General features: G+C 40.7%; 3 protein-coding genes across 8 annotated transcripts in view; 1 reads left to right on the top strand and 2 right to left on the bottom strand.

Annotated features, from left to right (window-relative positions):
• Positions 1-23,878, bottom strand: part of DIP-zeta (Dpr-interacting protein zeta) — a 182,136-nt gene that overhangs the window by 115,647 nt on the left and 42,611 nt on the right. For all 3 annotated transcript variants that reach the window (XM_015172608.3, XM_032437552.2, XM_070208977.1), the window contains exon 2: positions 10,502-10,550. The gene's annotated coding sequence lies outside the window, so the exon portion shown is untranslated. The remainder of the gene's footprint in view (positions 1-10,501; positions 10,551-23,878) is intronic.
• LOC6627664 (uncharacterized) overlaps positions 1-23,878 on the top strand; it is a 74,626-nt gene that overhangs the window by 12,955 nt on the left and 37,793 nt on the right. The window lies entirely within an intron of this gene.
• Positions 19,525-23,868, bottom strand: LOC138911190 (uncharacterized). Its single transcript, XM_070208905.1, has 2 exons — positions 20,379-23,868; positions 19,525-20,318 (listed from the first exon to the last, which is right to left on the bottom strand). Exons 1-2 carry the CDS (start codon positions 23,866-23,868, stop codon positions 19,867-19,869), a joined length of 3,942 nt encoding a protein of 1,313 aa, XP_070065006.1. The 3' UTR covers positions 19,525-19,866.

The raw sequence follows: 23,878 nt of genomic DNA, 5'->3' as shown, positions 1-23,878 counted from the left end.
GGATTTTCAATATTCATATCTACTTTTCTTTATAGTTTTTGTAGTTTGTTTTTTAGCCCACATAAAACATGCAGAATTTTAAATGACTTTTAGAGTATATTTAATTATATGTTTTTATTTTTTGGCTGATGGATATTGGTTTCAAATTTGCTTTTTGAATTTTACAAAGTTTATGGTTTAAGGTTTTTTTTTTGCCTGGCTTTATGATTAATATTGAATACTGCCCGACTTTGTCCATGCTTTAATTTAAGCCACCCCTCACTAATCTCCACCTACCCTTAATGCATATTCCTCACATTATTTAAATTGCAAATATTTGCATAGCAACCTCAGCACCCGCTCACCGAGCTTAACGTTGCATTAAATGCAACGCATAAAAAATTTCATAATAATCGTAATCATAATCGTAAACCTCGTTGCAACCAAATGCCAGCAATTGGCTTTTCCAAGGCAACCCCGCGGTTATAAGTGCAACTTTACGAAGCATGCCAAGTTGAACTTTATGATTTTATACATAAATATGTACGGTATATATATATGGTTAGCTCTCTTCCAGCTTTGAAATACTGCAAATAACTTTTGATAATTATTTGAACAGAATTTTGGAAATGTTTATGATTTGATCACCTAATAATATATTATAGATAATTTGAAAATATTTGTAATGAAATTGGTATGCTTTAGTTCGCCGAGGAAATCGAAGCATAAATAGATAAAAATGTTTTTTAATATAACTTTTATCAGGAAGTACATCATATTTATTTAAATATACGCATATTTCAATGCCAATAGTTACATTTTAATATCAATAGGTATAGTAAATTGTAAGATCTACAGCTGTTACTCTTGTTAACATATTTATATTCCTGTTAACCGTCCAGAACAGAGAAACATGAGATACAGAAGGAAGAAGAAAATCATTGAAGTATATATTTAATTTTATAGACTAAAATTCACCAAAATAATATAGATGTACAGTTCTAGCTGATTTTTGTTCTGGGAAAAATATTAGAATTATAAACCTGTTAATTAGTAATGTAAAATTAACATTCATGAGCTCGATATAACAAAAGACAGAAACCTTTAAATTAGTTCTAGTGTAGTCCAAACTTAGGGTATTTAAATAAACCTTCACAAATTCAAATCCGCTGCGTACAGTGAGATATCGTACTTTAGGTATGCATTTAGTTAGTTCTAAGGCAATTGACTTTCATACTTATCAGAATAAATGTAGCTCTGACATTTTACATGACACTGGGGAATTTGTGCAGCCTGATTGAGGATAAATGTGCACAAATACTCTCATTTACGGCAACTTAAAATGCCACCAAGAAATATTGCGCACATGCATTACATGAAAGCCAGTTACGAGTCGGCCATAAACTATTGGATAAATCAGCTCAGGGTCAGAGCCGTCCCCGTTGCTGGCAAAAGCGTGAAATATAAACAAAAGCTCGTTAGCCAAGAAAAACAGAATGTGTAATAACGCTGTGAAAATGACACGGCTGGAAGGTGTGGGCCCAGCTCGAGAGATATTTGGTGACTGCCAAAGGTCGCCATATGCAAATTCGTCTTTAGGTTTTTTTTTTTCGAGACTAACATTTTCTGCCAGAAGCATAGGAAAAACCGGCTAAGCTGCACCAGCCGGCCACATAACAATTTTGTCTTTTTAATTTTTTTGTGAAAAACCTGTACAAGTTTTTCAATATCAAGACACATTTAAAGCTTCATTAACATAATTGATGCGCCATTGAGGCTGTTGTTGTATGCCGATGCTCTTCCATTACATTGTCTTGGGAGCAGAGCAAATCGCTGGACAGGTTTTCCGGCGCATGCGCAGCCAACGCGCTGGCCGTTCTCTGTCGCTGCGCAGTCGCGTGAACCGGTTTACAGTTGGATGCCATAAGCACCCATCTACCTGGCTCTGTCTGCCGCTGTCACTCCGTAGACACACACATACATATAATGAGTGGTGTCTGTGCTCGTCCGATTCGGTGGTTTGTATCCGTCGTGCTTTTGGTACAACTACTGCAACACCAACTGGTCGCACACTATAATTTTCCATTTCGTTTTGAATTGTTGACGATTTGTCTGACACGAGTACAACTGAAAATGCGAAGTAGAACATGCGGTGATAGACTTTCCAGTTTTATTAGGCAGCCAAAAAAAAAAAACTCAAATGTGGAAACGTGCGTCGTTATGCGAAATGGAGTAGATTGCGCGTTGCTACACAGTGGTTAGAGAGCTGTTTCTGCAATTGGCTACTGTTGTGTGAAGTTTATGGGCTTATAAATGGGTTGCATTAGATATAGCACCAATTTCTGTTGGACTTAAAAGTGTGAACTGTGCCGTTAGTGGCAAATGACTCGTACGTGTTATTTTTGTTATCAGGATAGATTACCAAATTCTGGTAATTATATGACTTCTTCACACATAGGAGTTTTATTTAAATGGGAAAATACTAAGAAATAAGTATGAGTATAGAATAATATCATAGATATAGACGCCGAAAAGCAGAAGCAATGGAAAATATATGCTTTCCAATTTTTAACAATTAATAAATTTGGGATCTTTTGTTTCCCACTATTTTCTAATGAATATATCAACTACTTAGCCCTGGTCATTTCTTACCCATTTGCTATATCAGCCGCTACAAAGAAGTTCAAAGAAGTCACTTCAAAAGAATATAATTAAAAGCTAAAAGCCGCTAGCCGCTTACACACCCTAGACAAGGCCCATTTAAAAGCTGTAGAGAAACTTCTCGGATCGATCTCCACATGTGCTGTAAAATACGCTTGTAATTATATCGCCAACGGGCAAGTTTTCTACAATGTATCAAAAGCCTCCACATGGCTATTAATTATGGCATCTGTAAAATATGCGGGCAACTGCTAAAATTTAATGAAATTTGCGCTGCACGCGTTTCACTTACATCAAATGCCAAAGCGATATCAATCAACGATATTTTTTATATGCTCAGCTATAAACTTTGATTTTCATGCGAAGCGAAAACACGATAGACAACCGGGTTTCAACGAACTTTAAATACCCTTGCAGCTGTAGCTGTAGCTAAGAACTCGACAGGTCTTTTAAGGACTTTAGAAATACGCAGTCAACAATTAAAAATGGTGTATTAAAAAGTGTTCCGACAATAAATATTGCATGAGTACTCAATTATAAAGTATAATTATGAGAATAACATATCTGCAGTTATAAAGTATAATTATGAGGAAAAATCAAACTTATCGATTCGATGTCAACTGCATATATGTGCAAGAAAACCCAATATTGTTACGCAAGATATAAATCATAAAATGTGGAACAAAATTAGAAACTAAACAGAGAACGTTACCTTATATAGAACCTGACCATGAGGCCTCATATACGTTGGGTATATATATTATTTGTTTCTGATGGGCTACGAAAGACTTTTTTCGATACGTTACGTATCGCTTGGCAATATTATAAGAGCCTCTGAAAGGGCATACAAAAAAATAGGCAGCAAAGCCTCCTGGGCAAACAGGTTCCTGGGCCCAGACAAAGGCAGCCGCAAGGCATGCGCCGCATTAATAACATAAATGGCAAAGCCACAAAGAGAGTATATATATACAAAAATACATACTATATATGTATGTGTATATATACACTCGTTTATCTCATGGTAGTCATACATAATGCAGCCGCAGATTCTATGTATATATAAAAGGCAATTTATTGTTGCGCCAAGTAAAGTGCAGTAAAAAATGAAAGAGCGAGAGGTAAAACCCAAGAGTCGAAGTCAGAATCAGAATCAGCGTCAACGTCGACGTCAGGGCCTAAGCTGCTGCGACATAAAATTCAATTCAAGGCAATTTTTTACTTCATTTTTTTTTTGCTGGCTGCGTCTTAAAATCATATTTGATATTCAATATATAGCTGCAGGCCGTGCCGAGCTATACAATATAAATCAGCACTAAAATCAAGTCAAGCAAAAAGAAGAAAAAATCGAGAAAAAAAAAAGCAGAGAAAATATTACCAGAGCGGAAGTTGAATTTGAACAGCGCAAAATGTTTATAGAACAAAGGCAGCCCAGGGATTCAGTTCGGTTTCTGGCAGCTGTTTCTCTAGGCGAAACAATGGGCCTGGGCATTACCACTTGTTTTTCCCTATTCGCATTGCCATGTGCAATTGTCCCTTTGGAAAATGTCAACTCGGCAACTCGGTTTCGAGTTTTTCCTCGGCATTTGCAATGGTTTGTTAGTGACGGCCTGGGCCGAGCACTGTCCAATTGTTTGATATTTCCGCCGTTTTGCTCAACATGGCAATGTGGCAATGCCAAAAATCATGACACAGAGAGGCGGCATGCAGCTGGGCATACACAGCTCGGATATTAATTTTTTGAATTTTTTACTCCGTTTATTTTGATGTCTGTCAATTGTCGTTAGGTAAACTTGCATTGAAATGTGGCCAGCCACATGTTGCAATATTGTCAGCATTTAATTAAAAACGAAAAAAAAGCATTGAGAAATAAAAGTCCGTCAGTTGGATAGGTTTACCATTGAAAAGTTGCTATGAAGTTGTTAAAATTCAATTTGCAAACATGGCTCAGCCCACAGATATTCTAGATATTGACAAAGAGGGCACACAATTTTTACTCAGTTTATCCAAACACAAATTGTAATTCAATTTACCTTTTTGGAAATACGTTATTCCTCCTAGAATGTAAATTTTCAATTTACTATATTTTTTAGTCAAGCGTACGAATATTACAGAACTGATCAAAAATCAATGTAAAAATCTTCAAGGCTTATCATTATAATATTTTAAGTTGATCATATTTTTTATACAATAACACATTGTTCATTGCATTAAATAGATTTCCCCGATACAATATGCTCTGCAGGGCTTCTCGCAAAACGCCCCGCCTCTTCACAGAAGCTACTGCAGCAACTGCACTTCAAAGTAGCCGCTATATGTGTGTATATAAAACACCTTAGACTCATTCCCGAAGCTCACCCACTTTCATTTATTGGTCTTCTAATTAACAGACTGACCTTAATCACTTAAGAGTTTATGTAACATACCCTCCGGTACTCCCACATGCTGGGAACGCTAATTGTTTGCCAGTTGACCCGCCCCAGCCCAACCCGTTCAATTATCAGGCGCTATGCCTAATGAATATTGTTTTTAGTGACGTAATTAACACAAATTTGTACAACTCAAAATTGTGTGGCAGCCAAGTAACACAGATAAGATAAGGCATCTGATAAGATCGGGCAGGTTGCGTAGTCTCTAAATCGAATTTCAAAGTCAACAAGAGCGTGTCAACAAGTCGCACAAGACCAAAACTTAAGGCAAATTTTGTTGATCTTTAGTTTTGGCCACGCGCAACGCCACTAAAAATATTTAGCCTTATATAGAAATACTATCCAAATTTGGCTGGACACACGAAATGAATTTAAAAGGAATTCAGGTTTGATTTCATTAATTTTTTATTTTGGTAGTGGGTTTTTGTAGAGGTGACAATTTAAATGTAGCGCTGTCAATAGGTATTACTTGCTTTTAGTTTTTGGTGTTAGTTTTTGACACAGCGTGGGTTGAAGCTTTGAATTTATATGAGAGCTATAGATAGGCCATCAACTTCCGCCTTTCAAGCGAGACATCAATATGACCCACAACTTCATATCGAATGCAATTAGCTGACAATTTACAGACGCCATAAGCCCAGACAATGCCACGCTCTGTGCTCAGCTACGACCCCATCACTCAGTCAGGGTCAATGTGTTGCAGGCAACGAGCAATGAGTAGAAAAGATCACACGGACATCAAAACCAATACTGACAACTGGCTAAAGATGAAAGTCGCTTGGCTGTATAATCAACAAATAATTTTATGATAATGCTAATGACAGCTTACATATCGCAGCCAACTTCAAATGAACCCAGACAGTGCATTGATCTGGCAACCCTTTACAGTGCACACGCCCGCTTAACGGAAATGCTGCAACCAATTAAGACCTTCAAAGTTCGCTGGCCTCTATTTATAATATACTTACTACATATAAGATCCATAGGCGCCTTTATCTTTTGCCATTTTGTTCGCACTTAATTATATGTCCAACTGTGAGAATATATGTGCATATATGTATATACATTCATATCTATATTTTCCTATATGACGTGGGTGCTGGCTCTGGTCATTTTTAAGATCAATAAATTTACAATGCTTGGTGCACATGGCCTTATTTATATATAGTACATACAAAGCACTCCAAATAGTAATACTTATTTGTTTATAATATTTGAATACTACTTGACTCAGCGTTAATTAATCATATTATAATTTCTTTCTTTCTAGGTAAGTCGCTTTTTGCCTCTCACTGACGTCAGTAAGTTGCATTCTCTATATTTACATATATATGTATATAAAACAATATTTATATATATCTTCTTCTATATATTGCATATTTTATATTAAAAGCTGACTTTATTTGCACTGCTTTTAAGTTAATAATACTTCTTATCGCACCAATCGCGATGAGTAATTTTGAGGAAGCACTTCAGCTGCTATCGATGGGTTTCCATGTGAGTCGCCTGGAAAGGTATCGCGTGAATACCTTTTACAGTTTCTTTTTTTTTTTTTTTGTTTTTGATTATTTGATTAATTGGTTGAGCTAAGTATGCAGGAAGTTATTTACAAGGCATGCGAAGACCCCATGAAAGATGCACTGTGCCCAGAATGAGGAAGACAAAACATAAAATATACAATTGGTGTGAGACTTAAGTTTAGAGTGTGGGAGTTAATCAATTAAGCAGCATGGAGCAAAAGAGAAAGGAAAGACCATGGATAAGTGCCAAGTGTAGGAAATGAGAGCGAAGATAATTACAAAACTATAATAGATCAAAGCGAGCGAAATTTGAAATGGAAATATGGTAGGAAAATGATAATTGTAGGACAGTTAAAACCTATGTGGGAGTGGGGGGAGGGGGCAGAGAAGCAAAAACTATTTAAAGAAACCACAAGAGTTTCTTCAAATCTTAAGCCCCAAAAATATAAAACTTTTTGGTATGAGTAAATCTGTTTTAAGAAATTATATATATTTGAAAATAATTTTTTTTAGAATCAAAAGATATATACGTACCTAATTTATTTTCTTCTGCATGGAAACAGCTACCTGTATTACCGCAAAAGTCAAGTCTAAATTTGTGCCTAACTTAGAAAATATCATTAGACAACTCCACACTTTCGATTGTGCCCCCCTCCGTTAAATGCCAAAGCATCAGCAGCGGGTCGAGCGAACATCGACTTTCACATGTTTCTCTCTTGGCGAGTTGCATTGAGGTTTGTTTATGGCCTCACGATCTTTGTGTTTGAGTAAGAAGAAGACGCTGCGTGGCTTTTTGCAAATTACTTTCATTTTCAGTCTCGTTGTGGCTTTTAGAAATTGTCAGTGAAAATTGCATTAATTTGTGTGGACACTGCCTCGCATTGCTAACAAGTCATTGACAAACTGCCAACGGGCAGTCGACAGGGGCTTTAAATGTAAGTTCAACTTGCGGACAGCTGAGGATTTAAGCATTGCCACTCCCACAGCTGGCAGTTGGCCTGGCTAAGTGTGTCATGCAAATTGTCGTGAATGTCCGACTGCCTGCCAGTGCGTCTGTGTGTAATTTGATATTGTCATTAAGTTTCGTGTGCGCACTCGACTGTGGCCCAAAGAGCTCTCGGACAAGGAAGTATCTTAGTATCTTTGTATCTCTTACACATGCGACGATGACGACGCGCTGCACTTGACAACCACTATTATGTTACTGTCGAGTGGGTGGCTGTGGTGGTGCCGGGCGACCATGCATTATGCATGCCATGACGCTCATTAGTGCGACTTGTTCGCCAGGGGCAGGGCAGGGGGCACTCGCTGTAGCTGGGGCCACTTTTAATGGGCCAAAAAGAACAATAGACTTAAATTGCTCTGGGGCGCATTCACGCATTGGCAGCTTCACTGTGTAGCCAATGCCAGCTTTTTATGTATACCCTGCAACCACTAAAATATAGAATGTACACTAGAATAACACATTTGCTTGCTGAAACATTGTAATCGAGCGGAAATTAAATAATAACAAATATCCCTATTGAGAGTTTTAATATTGTGTGGCAAAATAAAAAAAAAAGAATTGCACCCCTTCATGTTTTTCTTAAGCTCTTTGCAGAGTATCTTCTAGTCAGGCACTCTCGACTAGAGAACTCTCACTTGCTTTTTTGTGTCGCCCTAACTTTCCATTGCGACGCACAGCTGCTAAATTAGCTGGAAAATCTGAAAGTCTTCACTTTCATAACATCATCAAATTGACGCTGTGTTCTCTTGATTTTCCACTCAATGACAAAACTTTTAAATGGTTTTCGCCTTTGAGCGATTGCAGCAAGCACTTAACTTAAAATGTCAAATGTCACATTTTAGTTGCGTTTCCAACATTTTGGAGCTCTACCCAAAAATATGACAAAATGAAATTGTTACCCAATAATTTCGCAAGTACTGAGAGGCTAGCATAGAAATGATATCGCTCTTAAATGAAGAATGACACTTTTAGTGGCCCATTGAAATGGCAATTGAGTGCGGGCAAAAGCGGCACAAGAAGTGTTGACAGTTGGCTGTAAACTTTTGAAATGAAATGTGAAAGCAACTAATTGGATATACAGAGTACTCGGACTTTTGGAACCGTACCAAACATGATATGTGGCTCTTGGCGAGACAGTTTGTTGCTAATATTGTGGAACTACTTTTAGAAACTAGTTCGGAGCGTGTCACAGAAAACTTTTGCAAGTCAGCATTAGAGCAATTGCATATGATCAAAATGGCGATGTTGAAAAAATACTTGAAGAACACGTAACATTTGCAGTACCTTTTGGTGATTCAGCTGCTGGTACAACAAGCTAGCTATTGGGCTTCTTAAGGATAATAAATCTTAATATAAGACTAATTCCAATTTGCAAATTTTAACAATAATATAAAGAAACCTTGTAATACAGTGAAGATAATTTTCTGTTGTAAGAACTAGTAAGTTGTAAATGAATACTAGTTCCGTTAGAAGTTGTTCATCAATAACCAGACGATTAGATAAGTATGAATAAAAGAGAAAAAACAGAGAATTGACTATGCCAAAAATAAAAATAAAAAAAAACTATATTTCATCATATAAAACCACTCAACAAATTAAGTTATAATATACGCTCACGACTTAAACTAGTTTCCTTACTGGAAACATTAATCAAAATTTAATTCAATAAAACTCTGTCCCAAATGTTGCATAATGCGAAGCCAACGATTATTATGGCCGGCAGGCATCAGACAACTATAAAAAAAAAATGAACAAACAATGACAACTGATTCGAAAATGAATATGTTTTAATAAATGCACACTCTTTCTTCTTGCCTCTTTGGTCAGTCAGTCTAGTTATCTACTTTACGATTGGCCGTATTAACAAAAAAATGTATACACCCGTCTGCCAAGCGAGACCGCAACAAAACATTAAAAAAAAAATACATAAAAAATGAAAATACCATAAATACAAACCGCAGGCATTTTAATTTTTATGTTTAAACACGAAAAACACTCTGCACAACATGCGACCAATGTCATGATAGCGAAATTTGCATCCAATAGCTACAATGTTCGCGTTTGGGCATCCATCAGATACACTTTTCGCGCTAAAACAAATTTGCATACTAATCACGTACATTTTCTGGCTGCGTGCCGTATTTAAAAATGCAATCATTTGCCAAAATTTTTGACAAAAAAAAAATATAATATATATGAATTTATAAAAGCTTTTGGTTAATAACAAAAAATTTGCTGAATGAATTTGCGTCATTTGCCGCTCCGGAGCGCTGCCATTACAGTGCACATCACATTCGGATTTAATTCATAGATGATTCACTTGTCTCTCTTGATCGCCAGCGGCGAAACCCCAGCGTATGAGTAATCGTACCCGTTAAAGCTGAACGCTTTATGGAAATTTATGGCATATGAAATACTTTCGCTCAAGTGAGGAGTTCTTTCTGCTGGCTGTTTTTTCTTTTTCTATTTTATTTCATCTAACTGTTTGCACAGCTGAGCATCATCAATTAGTCATAGTTTGTCGTAGGCGTCTGTTAATTGTACGAGTTCCTATGGAAACAACTGCTGTATGCTGTTATACGAGTTTAGGTTTTGTTCTTAGTGAACAATTATTGCTAACCCTTAACAGTGTAGCAACCATTCAGCAAGATTTATCCTTATAAATCTTGCACAAAATGAATAAAGCAAACAAAAAAGCAAGATCAGATAAATAAATGGAATCTGATGATAATGAGAATGATAGTTCTTCTATTTAAATTAATTATTTTAATAATTAACCATGAAGATCAACGCTTTACAGTTATTTTGTTATTCCTGAATGAAGAGTTGTCAAGCGATACAAGAACATAAGACTTAATTTTTCCAAAAAGACATTGATAAAAATTGAAAAGAAAATATAAACCACTTACCAACAGATTATGAAGTATTCAAGCAAAGTTCATTAATAAACAATTGCGCCTGCAAAGAAAAATGTTAAGCAAATAAATCAATTTAAATTTAAGCAAACACATTAAAACAAATATATTATAATCATTATTACATTTTAAGGAAATCCTTGCAGTACGCATAAACTAAGAAACAAAATAAATACATCATAAAATAAAACAACTGAAATATGTTCAACAAATGCATAAACAAAAACAACTTTATTTTCCTTAATTATTATGCACAGCACAAGGTCTAGCACAAGTTTAAAATGCTTTAAAAATAACTGAAATAAACTTGGCTGAAACTTGCACAAATTCAGCCTTAAAATGTGGCCAAGTTGAAATATTTTTACAGCATTTCTTTTGCTGCAACAATTAAATTAATTAAATTTACGCTTTTGGCGCATTTAATTGGAAAACAAAGATGAAACAAACTGAAACAACTTTATTTCAAGAGAAGCAGTGAAATTTTCAACAACAGCGAACAAAAAACACAACACTTGAAAAAATCATCTTGAAGATACGCGCTGCTTGCGCATTAAACGGGGCGACAATAACAAAATACATACTATATACATATACATATATATATATATGTATGTATATTAATATTCATAAAGCAAAAGCAGCAACAACGCCCGCAGACAATAATGACAATTGCATAAGGCCAAAACTCGCAGACAGAGTTTTGACTGTAGCGGGGAGTTGGGAGTCTTAACCCCTTCATTTGCTCGCTTGGGCAATCATGGCGAGTAGTGGCAGATACAAAGCCAGATAATATTACAACAACAATCGAGTTGGGGCTGCTGTCTTCTTCTTCTTCTTCTTCTGTTACATTTTATTATCATTATGATTAGGTTGCTTACGATTATTTCGTTCATTATTTTGTGCTGTTGACACTCTGACATATTTCCAGATATGCCAACTTTCCCAAGTTTTTGTTTTATTATTCTTGCCATAATTTGGCAACGTATTTAAGTCATTTGAAACGTGTTAATGTGCCTTTCGGGCTTCTGAGTTTTTGAGCATTACGCCATGGCTCCGCACCAAAAAAAAAATTAGATACACTTTTATAGAAACACAAATGAAAAAAAAAAACCTGGTCAGCTCTTCGCTCTTAACTTTTCCACTTTAATTGTGGCGCACAACTTTCGCAAGTGAAATTTCTGGCAACTAAAAAGTTTATTTTTATTCATCTTTCTTTTTTTGGCCTTAACTTGAAGTTGTCTAGAGTTAATGTGGGATTTGACGGTCATTTTCGGGAAGGTTTCTATGTTAATTAGACAAAAAGCTGTTTGCGAAAGAGTTTTAATTTATTATTATGTTCCATGCAAGCTCTTGAAACTTGAAAAAAGCAAGACTTGAGTAACTGGATTAAATTTTTATTAAAAAAGCTCAAAAATAATGGCATACAGAATATGTTATGACTGCTTGTTTAGAGATTTTGTTCTGTTTTTTTAATTTTTACTAAACCCAAAATAAAACTCTGGCCATTTCCTTAGAAATTGTTTGCTGCGTGAGCTTTTTGCATCGGGGAATTATTATTAGAGTACTTTTTTGCTTAAAAACGGTGTTTATAAGCAAAACTTAGATAAGTACTTCTAAGTATAATACTTATAGGTACTCTTCCAGGCGTCTCTCTCAATTGTCAATTTATCAAATTCAACAATTGAACTCCACTTTTAATCTGTATAACTTAAATGACAAATGGCTAACATTGAATTCTCATTCTGAACAATTTCACAATGTGCTGCATCATTCGAAGCTTGTATGAAAATTATAGAAAATTTGCCGCTTCCTTGGTTTTTCACAAGTGACAGCCCCCAAAGTTAAAGACCAATTTTTTACTCAGATTCTTTTTTATTTAGCACCCCGGCTCTGACATTGACACAACAACTTTTACCAACCTCAATTACAATCAATCACATATGTTGTATTATGTGGTGTGTTTTCATTGTTGTTGTTGTTGTTGTTTTGGTTGTGTGCCAAATGGCCCAGAGCGAGAGAGACGTGCGTGTTGTGGCCAAATGCCTATGACAAGAAATTACAATAATAATAAACGCCGCCCCCCATAATCCACACAAACACACAGACATCCAGTGGCAACACAACAAAAGTTTTTGGTCTTAAGTAAAAGCAACATTTAGTGCAGAAAATTTCATTTATCATGAATGCCCCTAACTCTCTACCCCTAAGCCCCCTACACCAATACCAATGACAAAAGACTGGCGCTCTGCCTTTGTAAATGATGATGCGGCTGATGATAATGATAATGATGACGTTGTCGTTGTCGTCGCTGCGAGATGCTAGCTGATAAATCGCTCTTGGACACAAGTTGCAGCACATGTTTCCGAGCACTTTTCCCGCTCAAAAGATTTCACTCTCTAGGCGGTGTCCAACTAAGTGGTTAAACCGACTAGTTTTCGCCACATCGCAAATGTCACTTTTTCTAACGACCGAAACTTGACCAGTTTTTCATTTTCGTTTGCGGAAAAGCGCCGCTATTGATAAAACGATCAACACAAAAATGTTAATTATTAATTTGTTGACCATATAAAAAACTAATTCAATTAGGAGCAGGAAGTGCAGGAAACACATTAAATGAGAAAGTTGAAATCATATCAATGCATTTATGTGACAGGAGCAATACTTATCGTCACCAAATCTTTTAATTCAATAGAGCTATCCAGTAGAGATATTCAAATTTAATTGCAATAGAATTTATCGCTGCAAAAAATTTATAAGTTCATGGGATAATACAAGAAGTTGAAGTATTATGTTAATAAGCTAATAATTGTTTAAGCATAATTCTTACTACATAAAATGTAGACAAATGCAAACTGCCAATAACTTCTTGCCGTGAAGAACTAAACTATAGTTATTTAACACATGTTTCATTACACAGCTAAAACGAAAACATATTCATCACAGGCGCGGGCCTCAAGTGACCCACTTGAGATATTCCGCCCATAAACAATGTTTGGTCAAGTAACAGCAGAGATAACACCGACGGCTGCGGACATCATCCAACAGCAGAAAATAACAATCATAATTACAGCCTAAGAGCAAATAGTTTTTTTTGCGCGCTCTTTGTAAGCTGCTGTCCACTCTCCTTCTGAATTGCTTTGCTTGCATTGCTGCCCTTCGCTCTAACCGGCGAGCGTCTTATTGGAGTTTCGTTTCGATTCGCTTTACATATTGTCATAACCAGTCAGTCTTTCGTTTTGATCGCAACCTAGGCACAACTAATTCGAGTTGGCTGCCAAGCAACAATTTAAAACTTATAAATTCTAATAAGTGCCCTGCGCGGCAAATAAATCCATTTGAAAACTAATCTAAGTGTTTGAATTTCGCTGCACAAGCAGTTAGAATTAATTGGTTGCAAAAAAGCTTGCAACTACACATTTTGGTGACCCCGACGTGATTTTTCTTTCTTTCATTTTTTCTATTTTTTCTTGTACTTCGTTCTTGTCGTGTCAACGGACAGTTATCAGTTCGGGCAAAGCTGTGTGGTGAGCCGTTTGCTTGCGCATCTGCATACAGTTGGTTGTTATACATAAACGCCGTAGCAAATCCCCGCTAATCGTTGCGCGCTATAACCCGCTATACGCTATCTCGCTCGAACGAACACTTGCGCGATCAGACTTGTATTGTAGTTCGGCTGTGTGAACCTTGTTGTGCGCTACATTCATAATGTTTGATGAAGGTGCAAGTGCAAATGGAAATGATGAGGCGACATCAGCTAGTCAAGTGGCGGTTGGAACCCAGGCTGCTGTTTTTAAAATAAAGATCAAGAATTTAACTGATCGACTCAATAGATTGTCCTCGGAACTTGATCCCGCTCGACTTCGCGATGTTGATGACTACGAGCTGCAAGATTACATAAGCATGGCATCTGACTTGCAGGCGAAATTTGAGATAGTCTGTGATGGTTTGTTGGAGGTGGATCATGCCAGCGTTGATGAGGATCTTCAGACAAGTTTTGAGTCAACTATTAGGCAGCTACGGCTGTCCCTTCAACGCGAGCGCGGAAATCGAAGCAAGGTTCAGCAGATTCCGCATTGTTCCACCTTCAATTCAGCCGCAGCCGATGACTCGCGTTCTACCTTTGTTGTTCCAAACCACTCTCGATTGCCTCAACTTAAATTGCCGGAGTTTAGTGGAGGCTACACAGAATGGGCCGATTTCTCGAACCTGTTCACCACGGTCATTGACAAGGATCCGTATTTGACCAACATTGAAAAACTCCAGCATCTACGGTCATGCCTTAAAGGAACAGCGCTGGATACAATTCGCTCATTGGAAATTTCAAACGCAAATTATGCTGCCGCTTTAGAACTGCTTGATAAGCGTTTTAATAACAAGCGTCTTATTTTTCAGGCACACATCTCTGAAATTTTGGGTTTGAGAAAGGTGGACAAGGGCGCGACTGCACAGCTGCGCGAATTTTCAGATAAGCTCAACTCTCATCTACGTGCTTTAAAATCGATGGGCAGTGTGGAACAGATCGCCGGTTGCGTCATAGTACATACGTTGCTGCAAAAACTAGATAGCGTTACGCAGGCTAGCTGGGAGGATGATGCGCCGTTGGACGTCATACCATCATGCGAGCGGTTTACAACCTTCATAGAGAGGCGTTGCCAAAGGCTGGAAAATGCGGATCACGCTACGGCAATGTACACGCCTAGCTCCCAGGTGGGCCAGAACAACAGTAGTAGAAGAACGTTTGTAGTGACTAGGAATGGAACGAGTGCTTGTGTGTTTTGTGAAGTCGCAGGCCACTCTATTTATAAATGTTTGCAATTCGCAAATTTATCGCCCTTGCTGCGCCTTCACGAAGCCAAGCGGCTTGCGCTGTGCCTAAACTGCCTGCAAAGGGGACATCAGCTGAGAGTCTGCGGCTCCAGCGCTTGCAGAGTTTGTGGAAGCAAACATCATAGCTTGTTGCATCTTGGCAACACAAGCAGTCACATCGCTGCTTCTAGCCCAAACAATGCTCAAGATACCGAAACTTATTCGTCATCCCAAAACACCTTGGCGGCACTTTTATCTTCGCCTCTCACTACCGCCCAGCATCTCAAGCACGATGTGGTCCTGCTTGCCACTGCCGTCATCAACGTGAAAAATCGCGCTGGCTCCTTGGTGCCTTGCCGTGCGTTGCTCGACTCTGGGTCGCAGTTGCACATCATCACCTCTCGTCTTGCTCATCAGCTCCAGCTGCGCAAATTCAAGTCAACAGTAATCGTCTCTGGCATTGGTGATGCAGCATTTGCGTCCGATGGGTTTTCGGTCAACATCAATGTCAAATCTCGAGTGTCGGAGTACTCCACATGCATCCCGGCCTTGATTGCACCATCCATCACCGATAATCAGCCTGGCTTCACTCTTGACCCTGCATCATGGAACATTCCATCAAATATACAACTAGCTGATCCTGAATTCTTTAAATCTCAGCAAATCGACATGTTGATTGGAGCCAGTCTGTTCTTCGATCTGCTATGCGTCGGCCAGATTAAACTAGCTGCTGGACTGCCGATATTGCAAAAGACTCGCCTTGGTTGGGTGGCTACGGGAGGTGCCTCACATGCTGGAAAATCATCATTCATGGCCATGAGATCAATGGAGAATCCAGATCTGCTGGTTGACTCGCATCTGCAGCCTAATACACAGATTGATGAATTAATCCGTCGTTTTTGGGAATTGGAATGCTGCACCGACCCTGAGTCCTTACCAAACAAGGAGGAACGCGACTGTGAGGCACACTTTCAGGCCAATTTTAAACGTCTGTCGACTGGCGACTATTCAGTTCGTTTACCGCTACGTCTAGGCATGTATCCGCTGGGTGACTCCTATCAACAGGCGGTTCGTCGATTCCTGAACTTAGAAAGAAAACTAGACCGTAATCCACTATTGAAACCCCAGTATGCAGCATTTATCAAGGAGTATCTTGACTTGGGTCACATGTCACTTGTTACCTCAGCTGCACTGGGCCAATGCAAGTACTACCTGCCACATCACTGCGTGCTGAAGGAGGATAGCACTACAACCAAGCTAAGGGTCGTGTTTGATGGCTCAGCAGTTACTACCTCTGGACACTCGCTGAATGATGCACTGATGGCAGGTCCTACCATCCAACCGAAGCTGTTTTCGATACTGATGCGGTTTCGTACATTTGCAGTCGCCCTGACAGGCGATATATGCAAAATGTATCGATGCGTACGAGTCGAACCCGCAGACAGTTATTTTCAATGTATCTTGTGGCGTGAGTCTCAGCATCAGAAGATACAGATTTACAAATTAGACACCGTCACCTACGGCACAAAACCAGCATCGTTTCTCTCAGTGCGAGCTATGCACCAACTGGCCATGGATGAGCAGAAAACTTTCCCTATTGGCTCTGACATTGTTAAAAGAGATTTCTACGTGGATGACCTCATTTCTGGTGGTAGCTGTGTTCAAGAAGCAATTGAGATATTGAAACAAACATCTGGACTACTCGCCAAGGGGAACTTTAGGCTGCGCAAATGGTGTTCTAGCGACACATCTGTACTCCAAAACATACCGGAAGAGGATAGAGAAACGCTGCTTAAGTTTGACGATGGCAGTGACATCACGAAAACGTTAGGCCTCGTTTGGGATCCCGCTTCAGACTGTTTCCTTTTCTCCTTCTCTCCACTGAGGTTGCCCTCCAGACTGACAAAACGGTCAATACTCTCCGCAATTGCTCGCTTTTACGACCCCCTTGGTCTTGTTGGTCCCGTAATAACAAAATCGAAAATTTTTATGCAGGATCTCTGGAGAGAAAGGCTGGACTGGGATGAGAGCCTGCCCGTACACTTAAGCACAGCCTGGGTCAACTTCTGCGCTGATTTTGAGTATACTCAGCAATTCCAGTATCCCCGTCGAGCACTCTCATCAGACAGTACAGTGGAGATTCACGGATTTTGTGATGCCAGCCTAAGCGCTTATGGAGCATGCGTCTATACAGTCTCAAAGTGCAATGGCAACACCAGCGTGCGTCTCTTATGCTCCAAATCGCGTGTCGCGCCTGTGAAAACCATCACGGTACCAAAGCTGGAACTCTGCGGAGCTGCATTACTGGCTCAACTTCTCAGCGAAATATGCCAAATGAAAGTGTTCGACTGTCGGTATTACTGTTGGTCAGACTCTGCCGTGACTTTGGCTTGGATTCGCAATGATGCTTCGAAATTCAATGTTTTCGTTGCCAACCGAGTCGCAGCCATCCAAGAGCTCACCACTGGAATGGAATGGCATCATATTCCCACCGAATTAAACCCGGCGGATATAATTTCACGAGGAGCGCTGCCTAGTGAGCTCTTCCGGTCTCCATTATGGGCCCATGGTCCGAGTTTTCTCAGTAAGGGAAAGGAAGAGTGGCCTGCCTCCTGTGTACCTGTCGAATCCTTACCAGAACTTCGACACAAGGTACTCCTCGGAACTGCAGCGCAACCGGATCTCTCGATTGGTTGCAAGTTCATCAATTCGTTTTCCAAGCTGCAGCGGGTCTTTGCTTATGTTTACAAATTTGTAAATCGAATCCGAGGAGCTGAACTAACCGTTGACCACTTGCATCATGGCACACATTGGTTGCTGCGGTCAGTGCAAATGGCTACTCTCAGCGATGACTACAAGGCATTGAAGGAAGGAAGGCATGTCAAACCGTCTAGCTCAATGGCCTCTCTTGCACCATTCCTTGACGACTTCGGCCTACTTCGCATCGGTGGACGGCTGAAAAACTCGTCGTTGGACTTCTCAGCGCGACATCCGATTATATTGCCCCGTCAGCATCCTGTGACGCGAGCAATCATAGTTTACTTTCATAAACGAAACTTACACGCTGGACCTCGCGCTTTATTGTCTTCGATTCGGCTCCAGTACTGGCCCATTGGCGGTCGAAAAACAGTCTCCAGTATTGTTGCCAAATGCATAATCTGTTTTCGTGCCAAGCCACGATTGGCCGAGCATATAATGGCAGACCTACCAGCTGATCGTCTTAATACATCGTATCCCTTTATGGTCACTGGCGTTGATTACTGTGGACCATTTTACTACAAGAACGAAGTGCGCAACAGGCCACCAGTGAAATGCTATATCAGTCTGTTCATATGCTTCGCTACAAAGGCGGTGCACTTAGAGCTTGTAAAGGACTTGTCCACAACATCGTTTCTAAACGCCCTAAAACGTTTCATCCTGACTCGCTCTCGACCTTCAAGGATCTGGTCTGACAATGCGACAAACTTCGTAGGTGCCAAGAACGAACTAGCAGATCTGAACCGCCTGTTCCTGAGAGACGAGCATGTCAAGGCCGTTAACGAGTTTTGCCTAACCGAATCAATTGAATGGTTGTTCATCCCTCCTCGCTCTCCGCACTTTGGTGGACTATGGGAAGCCGCTGTGAAGACTGCTAAGCACCACTTTTATCGATCTGTTTGCTCTTCCATTTTGGATTTCGATTCGATTCGCTTTACATATTGTCATAACCAGTCAGTCTTTCGTTTTGATCGCAACCTAGGCACAACTAATTCGAGTTGGCTGCCAAGCAACAATTTAAAACTTATAAATTCTAATAAGTGCCCTGCGCGGCAAATAAATCCATTTGAAAACTAATCTAAGTGTTTGAATTTCGCTGCACAAGCAGTTAGAATTAATTGGTTGCAAAAAAGCTTGCAACTACACCAACCAATTAATTCTAACTGCTTGTGCAGCGAAATTCAAACACTTAGATTAGTTTTCAAATGGATTTATTTGCCGCGCAGGGCACTTATTAGAATTTATAAGTTTTAAATTGTTGCTTGGCAGCCAACTCGAATTAGTTGTGCCTAGGTTGCGATCAAAACGAAAGACTGACTGGTTATGACAATATGTAAAGCGAATCGAAACGAAACTCCAATAAGACGCGTCGGGGTCACCAAAATGTGTAGTTGCAAGCTTTTTTGCAACCAATTAATTCTAACTGCTTGTGCAGCGAAATTCAAACACTTAGATTAGTTTTCAAATGGATTTATTTGCCGCGCAGGGCACTTATTAGAATTTATAAGTTTTAAATTGTTGCTTGGCAGCCAACTCGAATTAGTTGTGCCTAGGTTGCGATCAAAACGAAAGACTGACTGGTTATAACAATATGTAAAGCGAATCGAAACGAAACTCCAATAAGACGCTCGCCGGTTAGAGCGAAGGGCAGCAATGCAAGCAAAGCAATTCAGAAGGAGAGTGGACAGCAGCTTACAAAGAGCGCGCAAAAAAAACTATTTGCTCTTAGGCTGTAATTATGATTGTTATTTTCTGCTGTTGGATGATGTCCGCAGCCGTCGGTGTTATCTCTGCTGTTACTTGACCAAACATTCTCCCCCCGTTGGAAGGCAAGGGCTTTCAACATCATCCTGTTTGGGCAGCAAACACAGCTTTCGTACAGCTCTACGTATGACTCCAGTCGCAGTTTGAAGCACAGCAACTCTGGATACCCCATCAGATCCAGAGATCAGCTCTTGCACTCTGGCGAGTGGCCACTTCAGCGGCGGTAGATTCTCATCCTTTACAAGGACAACATCGTTAATGGAGAGTCCAGGCTGAGGAGTGCGCCATTTGGAGCGCTGTTGAAGAAGCGTCAAATACTCTTCGCGCCAACGGGCCCAGAATACTTGTTGGAGATATGTGACGCGCTGAAAATAATTAAGCCGATTGAAGTTAAGCTGCCTTAGATCGGGCTCAATGTATGATGAAGATGGCGCTGTACCCAGGAAGTGTGCGGGTGTCAAGACGTCAAGATCACCTGGATGCTCTGAAAGTGGAAGTAATGGTCGAGAATTAATAATTGCCGTGATGTGGCAGACGAGCGTACGCAGCGAATCGAAATCCAAAATGGAAGAGCAAACAGATCGATAAAAGTGGTGCTTAGCAGTCTTCACAGCGGCTTCCCATAGTCCACCAAAGTGCGGAGAGCGAGGAGGGATGAACAACCATTCAATTGATTCGGTTAGGCAAAACTCGTTAACGGCCTTGACATGCTCGTCTCTCAGGAACAGGCGGTTCAGATCTGCTAGTTCGTTCTTGGCACCTACGAAGTTTGTCGCATTGTCAGACCAGATCCTTGAAGGTCGAGAGCGAGTCAGGATGAAACGTTTTAGGGCGTTTAGAAACGATGTTGTGGACAAGTCCTTTACAAGCTCTAAGTGCACCGCCTTTGTAGCGAAGCATATGAACAGACTGATATAGCATTTCACTGGTGGCCTGTTGCGCACTTCGTTCTTGTAGTAAAATGGTCCACAGTAATCAACGCCAGTGACCATAAAGGGATACGATGTATTAAGACGATCAGCTGGTAGGTCTGCCATTATATGCTCGGCCAATCGTGGCTTGGCACGAAAACAGATTATGCATTTGGCAACAATACTGGAGACTGTTTTTCGACCGCCAATGGGCCAGTACTGGAGCCGAATCGAAGACAATAAAGCGCGAGGTCCAGCGTGTAAGTTTCGTTTATGAAAGTAAACTATGATTGCTCGCGTCACAGGATGCTGACGGGGCAATATAATCGGATGTCGCGCTGAGAAGTCCAACGACGAGTTTTTCAGCCGTCCACCGATGCGAAGTAGGCCGAAGTCGTCAAGGAATGGTGCAAGAGAGGCCATTGAGCTAGACGGTTTGACATGCCTTCCTTCCTTCAATGCCTTGTAGTCATCGCTGAGAGTAGCCATTTGCACTGACCGCAGCAACCAATGTGTGCCATGATGCAAGTGGTCAACGGTTAGTTCAGCTCCTCGGATTCGATTTACAAATTTGTAAACATAAGCAAAGACCCGCTGCAGCTTGGAAAACGAATTGATGAACTTGCAACCAATCGAGAGATCCGGTTGCGCTGCAGTTCCGAGGAGTACCTTGTGTCGAAGTTCTGGTAAGGATTCGACAGGTACACAGGAGGCAGGCCACTCTTCCTTTCCCTTACTGAGAAAACTCGGACCATGGGCCCATAATGGAGACCGGAAGAGCTCACTAGGCAGCGCTCCTCGTGAAATTATATCCGCCGGGTTTAATTCGGTGGGAATATGATGCCATTCCATTCCAGTGGTGAGCTCTTGGATGGCTGCGACTCGGTTGGCAACGAAAACATTGAATTTCGAAGCATCATTGCGAATCCAAGCCAAAGTCACGGCAGAGTCTGACCAACAGTAATACCGACAGTCGAACACTTTCATTTGGCATATTTCGCTGAGAAGTTGAGCCAGTAATGCAGCTCCGCAGAGTTCCAGCTTTGGTACCGTGATGGTTTTCACAGGCGCGACACGCGATTTGGAGCATAAGAGACGCACGCTGGTGTTGCCATTGCACTTTGAGACTGTATAGACGCATGCTCCATAAGCGCTTAGGCTGGCATCACAAAATCCGTGAATCTCCACTGTACTGTCTGATGAGAGTGCTCGACGGGGATACTGGAATTGCTGAGTATACTCAAAATCAGCGCAGAAGTTGACCCAGGCTGTGCTTAAGTGTACGGGCAGGCTCTCATCCCAGTCCAGCCTTTCTCTCCAGAGATCCTGCATAAAAATTTTCGATTTTGTTATTACGGGACCAACAAGACCAAGGGGGTCGTAAAAGCGAGCAATTGCGGAGAGTATTGACCGTTTTGTCAGTCTGGAGGGCAACCTCAGTGGAGAGAAGGAGAAAAGGAAACAGTCTGAAGCGGGATCCCAAACGAGGCCTAACGTTTTCGTGATGTCACTGCCATCGTCAAACTTAAGCAGCGTTTCTCTATCCTCTTCCGGTATGTTTTGGAGTACAGATGTGTCGCTAGAACACCATTTGCGCAGCCTAAAGTTCCCCTTGGCGAGTAGTCCAGATGTTTGTTTCAATATCTCAATTGCTTCTTGAACACAGCTACCACCAGAAATGAGGTCATCCACGTAGAAATCTCTTTTAACAATGTCAGAGCCAATAGGGAAAGTTTTCTGCTCATCCATGGCCAGTTGGTGCATAGCTCGCACTGAGAGAAACGATGCTGGTTTTGTGCCGTAGGTGACGGTGTCTAATTTGTAAATCTGTATCTTCTGATGCTGAGACTCACGCCACAAGATACATTGAAAATAACTGTCTGCGGGTTCGACTCGTACGCATCGATACATTTTGCATATATCGCCTGTCAGGGCGACTGCAAATGTACGAAACCGCATCAGTATCGAAAACAGCTTCGGTTGGATGGTAGGACCTGCCATCAGTGCATCATTCAGCGAGTGTCCAGAGGTAGTAACTGCTGAGCCATCAAACACGACCCTTAGCTTGGTTGTAGTGCTATCCTCCTTCAGCACGCAGTGATGTGGCAGGTAGTACTTGCATTGGCCCAGTGCAGCTGAGGTAACAAGTGACATGTGACCCAAGTCAAGATACTCCTTGATAAATGCTGCATACTGGGGTTTCAATAGTGGATTACGGTCTAGTTTTCTTTCTAAGTTCAGGAATCGACGAACCGCCTGTTGATAGGAGTCACCCAGCGGATACATGCCTAGACGTAGCGGTAAACGAACTGAATAGTCGCCAGTCGACAGACGTTTAAAATTGGCCTGAAAGTGTGCCTCACAGTCGCGTTCCTCCTTGTTTGGTAAGGACTCAGGGTCGGTGCAGCATTCCAATTCCCAAAAACGACGGATTAATTCATCAATCTGTGTATTAGGCTGCAGATGCGAGTCAACCAGCAGATCTGGATTCTCCATTGATCTCATGGCCATGAATGATGATTTTCCAGCATGTGAGGCACCTCCCGTAGCCACCCAACCAAGGCGAGTCTTTTGCAATATCGGCAGTCCAGCAGCTAGTTTAATCTGGCCGACGCATAGCAGATCGAAGAACAGACTGGCTCCAATCAACATGTCGATTTGCTGAGATTTAAAGAATTCAGGATCAGCTAGTTGTATATTTGATGGAATGTTCCATGATGCAGGGTCAAGAGTGAAGCCAGGCTGATTATCGGTGATGGATGGTGCAATCAAGGCCGGGATGCATGTGGAGTACTCCGACACTCGAGATTTGACATTGATGTTGACCGAAAACCCATCGGACGCAAATGCTGCATCACCAATGCCAGAGACGATTACTGTTGACTTGAATTTGCGCAGCTGGAGCTGATGAGCAAGACGAGAGGTGATGATGTGCAACTGCGACCCAGAGTCGAGCAACGCACGGCAAGGCACCAAGGAGCCGACGTGATTTTTCTTTCTTTCATTTTTTCTATTTTTTCTTGTACTTCGTTCTTGTCGTGTCAACGGACAGTTATCAGTTCGGGCAAAGCTGTGTGGTGAGCCGTTTGCTTGCGCATCTGCATACAGTTGGTTGTTATACATAAACGCCGTA

Source organism: Drosophila virilis, chromosome 4 (genome assembly GCF_030788295.1).
Source record: "Drosophila virilis strain 15010-1051.87 chromosome 4, Dvir_AGI_RSII-ME, whole genome shotgun sequence".
Classification (NCBI taxonomy): domain Eukaryota; kingdom Metazoa; phylum Arthropoda; class Insecta; order Diptera; family Drosophilidae; genus Drosophila; species Drosophila virilis.
The sequence above is the reverse complement of the archived record's forward strand: the minus strand, read 5'-3'. Positions and strand labels throughout refer to the sequence as shown.

What these genes read in the sequence shown, in the direction of transcription:
- LOC138911190 (XM_070208905.1), bottom strand. Translation starts at nt 23,868, where the DNA reads ATGTATAACAACCAACTGTATGCAGATGCGCAAGCAAACGGCTCACCA. An exon ending in TTTGGATTTCGATTCGCTGC is followed by an intron (nt 20,319 to 20,378) that starts GTACGCTCGTCT and finishes TTCCACTTTCAG; the next exon opens with AGCATCCAGGTGATCTTGAC.